This window comes from Lucilia sericata, unplaced genomic scaffold (genome assembly GCF_015586225.1).
Source record: "Lucilia sericata isolate MDLA Ls3-8-SP2 unplaced genomic scaffold, ASM1558622v1 Contig000542F_arrow, whole genome shotgun sequence".
In the NCBI taxonomy this organism is placed as follows: domain Eukaryota; kingdom Metazoa; phylum Arthropoda; class Insecta; order Diptera; family Calliphoridae; genus Lucilia; species Lucilia sericata.
In genome coordinates, this window is record NW_023994552.1 from 35,358 (window position 1) to 41,462 (window position 6,105).

Here is a 6,105-nt window from a genome sequence, read left to right on the forward strand (position 1 = left end):
AGAACCGAACTAGAACTGAACTAGAACAAAACTAGAACTGAACAAGTCTGTTCTTTAATACAACTTCTAAAATAAATATAATACTAAATAAAAGTCTATTAAATAATTATAAATAAATTTTATTTAAAAAATTACAACTTAATTTATTGAAATGCATTTTAGTACACATTCTTTAATAAGTTTGTTAATTTGTTCAATGTTTTGCTTTATTTTTTATTTCATTTTATTACCTCATTTTTATTCGTTTTAATTTCATTTGTTTTTATTTTATTCTCTTTTCACTTTCTTTCTTTATCTTTTGAGAGTTTAATTAAATAGGGCAATATCAATTTCAAGGCACCCGATAAACAAATACAAATTCCAGCAAACACAAATGAGGCAGTGTAACTGCCGGTGAAATCATTTAAGATGCCACCAGCTGTTGTACCAATAAAGACACCCATACCCATGGCCAAAGCCGTTAAACCGAAGGCGTTTGTTAGTTTATCCAGACCCAATGAACGTACATAGATAATGGCACGCAAAGTAGAATAGAAGGCTGAAAAATTAAGTAGAAAAGAAAGAAGCAGCTAATAAAAAAAATGTTGAAAATGAAAAAATAACAATTTTACAGTGATAGCAGCAGAAGGAAAATGTTACAAACGGAGAAAAAAATATACATAAATAAACATAAAATGGAATATAATTAAAATTGCATACGTTTACTTAGTCTCATAAACATACATAAACATATGCTCACACATACAAAATTACTGAAATATGTATGTGTATACAGATATGCAAGCCATTATGAAGCAGCATAATTAATACTGTTTGCCTGTGGTCATTTATTCAATGAGTATAACGGTTTACATTTGTATGAGAGCGAGTGTATGTAAATGAGAGAAAATTTAAAATGCAGGTTGTTGTTGACGATGATTGTGATGGTAATGATGGTGGAAAGAGATTGTATATTTGTATGTTTGTATGTGTGTATACCAATGATGTATACGATTGTAGGTATTTATAAAAACCTGCTTGATGAACACTTGGAATGAGTATTTTCGTAAAAATTTTTACCACAAGCAAGGAGTTGTGTTGTGTAAATTTCATGTGTTTGTTTTGTAATGGATGCAGTAAAACTTACCTGGAGCTATGCCATAGCACATGGCATACAGAAATTGAAACCAAACCACATCGAGGCCATAGAAGGCACTTATGAGAACAGCAACGCCACCAAAAACCATGCCACCACCACAAATGTAAGTTGTATATTCACGAAATTTGAATGCAACAAAACCAGATGCAATACGAAAAGCAAAATTTGAAAAACCAATGGTGGGTGAAATTAGCTTGGCAAAAGATGCATCAATTTGTACACGCACTAACCAAAAATAAGAAGATGAAAAAAAAAAATGAGAACACACAAAATGAAAGACAAATTAAAACAGACACAGAACCATTACAAAAATGTTGTTGGTGAAGAAAACTGAAAAAAATACACAATTCTGGTGCACTGCTTAAGGTAGAGATGAATGCAGTTACATAGTTGGTGCAGGATTTAATAGCCACTTGTTTAAGCACAAAGTATCTCTTTGTAAGAAAGGAATGGCATTAAGGTAAGTTGTAATACAATGTTTATTGGTATGTTGAAGACAAGTCTTTAAGAGTTTTAAATTAACAAACATTTTTAAATCTTTAAAGAATTTTAAATTTCGACAACTCAAGTTAATTAACTCTAAACTAATTTGTTCAAATAAGATTTTTAAAGAACAAAACTATAACAAAAAACCAAATTGTTTAAAAGTTGAAAATTATTCAAATTTGAGCTTTATTATTATAGTCCAATGGCCCACTTACCTGTTGAATATACAAACGGTATATTAAAACCCATGGGAAACAGAAATGCCGACAGCAATAATACTCGAAATTCCATAATCGCCAATAAACGAAAATCGAAAAGCAAACTAAATGCCTTACGTATCTTTGGATGAATCAAGTTCTTGGGAGACAAAAATGTCCATAAGGGATATTTTTCTTTTTCCTTCAATTCCTTATAGGACCGATATTCCTTCATTTTCTGTTGCTTGGTATTCATAGTACTAATCACAGTTAGTCTTTTATGTTTATTATCAAAATCCTCTAGAGTTATAGTAAATCTATCATCTCCTTGATCACCACCAATACTGGCACGTTTAGATAAACGTTTTTGCAATATTTCTTCTACTTTTTGTTGTTCCTTTTTGTGGTCCGTGGGACCCATATAGAAGAGATCTTGTCTTTCGATAAGATCTTGTTTAATCACATAACGTTTGGTGGCCTCCTCTTTGGCTTTTTCCTCGCGACGCCTCTCCCACCAATGTTGCAGAGAGGGGCAACATTTCTGCAGGCAATAATGACAGCAACCAGGAGATTTTTTGTCTTTGGGTTCCTCAGTTTTTTCTGGATAAGAGACATTAATTAGTATATTTTAATTTTAAAAAACATATATTTTTATTTACCCAACATATTTTCAAAATTTTCATCCAAAGAATATTCTTGTTCATCAACTTTTATGGAATATCTAGAATATTGTGTAAGTCCTGTAAGCAGGTCAAATGATTCGGATTCAGTGTCTTCAGCTAAAGGCTAAAATTTCCATTATTTTGTTATACTTTTTATAAATTGTCGATTATAATACCTCTTTTACTTTGCCTATTCTGGTGGGAGCCACTTCAATGAAGGTCAACACCATAAGTAAAACTACTATCAAAAATCCCACATGTACTCTCATTAAATTACGCCAACCCAATTCTGGTATCAAAACACTATTCATATAACAAAATATCATAATACCAGCACCAGCCCCTGAACAGGAGGCACCATTTGCTATGGGACGATATTTATCGAAATAGTAACCAATAATAAGCTGAGAAGAAACCCAAATCATGCTAAGACTAGGGCCACCTTTAAGTTAAAAGCATTTGAAATTAGTTTATGTCTTTATTGTTATCAATTAACTTACCCAAAATACTGTAGAATAATATCATCATGGGTAGGTTGACACTAAAGGTGGCTATGGTTAGGACCGTTATGGACATTAGACAACCAGTCAAGGCTACCGGGCGGAACCCAAATTTGTTAATAAAAGCACTTGAAACAGTGCCGGACAAAAAGTAGAAGCCTTTAAAAAAATAAATGCATGTAAATAAATTAATATTCATGAAATCATTCAACAGTACGTATGCTTGATATTTAATATGAAGTATAATACTCATACGCCTAAGTGCAAAAATTTAGAAATTTAATTTGAATGGGAATTACTTTTGCGTTAGAAAATTATCGTGGAAAGGCGCAATCTGCCAAAACAAGAAACTTTTTATGTGGAAAACTGGGTGAATGAAACCTCTTTTTTTTCATAAAACTTTTTTGTTAAGACAAATCAATCTTACCAATTTGCATGGAAGCCACCAAAACCACATTAGCACCGGGTATATTCAAATCTTTGGCAATATGTGGTAATACAATTCCAATAGAGAAAATAATGCCATCAACTATTACTTGACATAAAAATGATATAAAAGTTATAAGCCAACCATAACCACCATCTGGCGGTATAACCATGTAAACCTATAAACAATTTCTTTTAATATTCTATTTAAATTGCAATTTTCTTAACTTACGAAAACATGTCCTATTTGCAAATTAGTACTTTCTCTCGAGTCATCATCGTCGTCGTCATATGTGGGAGCGCCTTTAACATGTTGAGATTTGCTGGATTTGAGAAAGGCTGAAAAGAAGACGTATGTTTCTTTTTTGTAATTTTGATAAACTTTGGAATAGTTAATAGTCAGTTTGGTTTAGTGCGGTCCGTCCGTCCAAAGATTTATTATTCTTGAAAGCTTAGTACCTGGACTCTCTTTTTCGCTTTCTTCTGAACTTGTTACTTTTTTAACATGCCTCGATTTGCTGGATTTTAAAAAGGGTTCAGGCTCTACGGATTCAAAAAAAATATTTAAAATTTTTACTTTTACATAAATGAGTTTGAATACGTACCCTTATCTTTTTCCACAAATCTCAAAGGTGTTTCTTTATGCTCTCCTAAAGTATCAACCTTTGCCGAAGAATCTTCTTGTGAACTTGTTACTTTTCTAACATGCCTCGATTTGCTGGATTTTAAAAAGTGTTCCGGTTCTAGGGATTCATAAAAATAATTAAAATTCTATCTTTTACATAAAGGAGTTTGAATACGTACCGGTATCTTTTTCAACAAATCTCGGAGGTGTTTCTCTATGCTCTCCTAAAGTATCAACCTTTAACGAAGCTGAGGATTCAGAATCTTCCACAAATAAAGTTCTTTTAACTGGCTGTTCTGACACAGTTTCTTTTGTTTGTTTTGCATCCAAAATTAAATCCCTTTCTAATGATCTAAAAAGCAAAATTCTTCTAGAACGTGGAATATATGAGATGAATACATTAACTTACTCTTTTGTTATGCTTTCCGTTATTTCGTCCTCCTTAGCTGATGTTTTTGGTGTAAGAGTTACTGTGGAAGTTAAGGATGAGGTGGTAGAAGAGTCTAGAGCTAAACTTGTTTGAATTCTATTGTTTTCCCTCTTGGTTGTTGTTGCCTTAAATTCAGTTAAAGTTGAAAAGCTAGTAACGCTGTAATAGCTAGAATCTCTAGCAAGTTTGTCGATGGAAGTTAAAGTTTCTTTATGTTTTGTAATTGGAAAAGGCGAATTTTTCAAACTTCTTGCAGAACTAGAACTACTACTGGACACATAATCAGCTTTTGAAGGATATTCCGTATTAACAGGACTGTGTTTTGCAGCATCTAAAACAGTTTTAGTTGTTTGTTTAAAATTTGATTTCTTTCGTTTTTTATCCATTTCTGTTAATGTCGAAGAAGATGAGTTGTAAGCCAAAGTTGAAGAACTTTTTGAGGGATTTTCCACTTCCGTTGATGATGTCGATGATGAGGAGGAAGAGGTAACCATTTGAAATTCTGCAGTTTCTGTGGCCGCATCTTTTTTACTGGAAATTTTTAATTCAAATGTTATTTTGAAAGATGTTATATTGATTTTTATACTTAAAGAAGGAATCGTCCATAATCTTGGTAATTATTTAAATTTCCTTATTTCCTAATTTTTAAAAATTTTGTTTGACAAAATTTTTATTTTTTGACATTTATTCTTGATATAATGATGTTAACTTGTGTAGTACACAATTCGTTATAAAAATCAACAGTTGTTTGATAACCCAACAGACGTAGTGAAGTAAATAACAGAGTTGTTAAAAAGTACTAAAAAAATATATATTTGTAGTTCTGCAAGTTATGAAAAACTATGAAAAATTATGAAAACTATGAACTCACTACGTATGATTAATATTATTTATTAAACAATAATTTATTCAAAGCTTTTTAGAAACTTTACTAAAAAAATTTCCTGAATTATTTAATAAAATTAAATTTCCTTTATATAAAAAACTAAAAGTAACTCGTTTAAAGTAAAATCCTTATATTCTTAATAAAGTTTTTATTCCCAAGGAGAGCAATTAAATATATTTTCTTACTAAAACATTTTTTTTTTATATTTACAAACTAAAACATTTTATTTTAATAGAGTGTTATATTTTATTTGTTATTTTAATTTATATTCAACAAATATTTCCTTTTTTTATAAAAAAAAATATTTTAAATTTATTTGTCTTGTTTTTGCTATTTTTATATAGAATTTTTAAAATTGAAATTTAAACCTAAGAGACTTGTTATGATTTTAATACCAACTGTCTGCATTATGTAGAACTTAATAATACAAATAATTTTTATTACATTTTCTTGTGTTATTTTAAACAGAAAAATATTTTATAATATTTTTCTAATAAAAACATCAAATTATGGTTGTAAGAAGAAAAAGAAGTGTAAAGAGAAAGAAACATTTATTGCTTAAAATTGTGTCCAATAAAAATCACATCAAGATTCCCCAAGTGTTTTTATGAAAAATAACATGAAATATTTATGAGTTTGAAAAAAAAAACATTTTAAAATATTTATAAAAATAACACAAATAATACATTTAGTAAAATATTAAGAAAATTAAAGCAAAAAATATTGGAAAAAAGGATTGTTTTCAGTTTGAGTTG

General features: G+C 29.9%; 1 protein-coding gene across 1 annotated transcript; it reads right to left on the reverse strand.

Annotated features, from left to right (window-relative positions):
* Positions 1 to 214: 214 nt before the first annotated feature.
* On the reverse strand, positions 215 to 5,178 carry LOC119605967. Its single transcript, XM_037959321.1, has 13 exons — positions 5,051 to 5,178; positions 4,444 to 4,995; positions 4,214 to 4,386; positions 4,015 to 4,152; positions 3,869 to 3,952; positions 3,642 to 3,748; positions 3,411 to 3,588; positions 2,984 to 3,142; positions 2,660 to 2,925; positions 2,481 to 2,607; positions 1,840 to 2,421; positions 1,127 to 1,363; positions 215 to 538 (listed from the first exon to the last, which is right to left on the reverse strand). The coding sequence occupies exons 1-13, from the start codon at positions 5,068 to 5,070 to the stop codon at positions 279 to 281; spliced, it is 2,883 nt and encodes a 960-aa protein (XP_037815249.1). The 5' UTR covers positions 5,071 to 5,178; the 3' UTR covers positions 215 to 278.
* Between the last annotated feature and the right edge of the window lie 927 nt (positions 5,179 to 6,105).

Excerpts from the sequence above, each read along its gene's own strand:
- LOC119605967 (XM_037959321.1), bottom strand. The coding sequence starts at position 5,070 with ATGGACGATTCCTTCTTTAA. Across the intron at positions 4,153-4,213 it reads ATTTGTTGAAAAAGATACCG|AACCGGAACACTTTTTAAAA; the intron begins GTACGTATTCAA and ends ATGAATCCCTAG. Across the intron at positions 539-1,126 it reads GTGCTATGGCATAGCTCCAG|CCTTCTATTCTACTTTGCGT; the intron begins GTAAGTTTTACT and ends TTAATTTTTCAG.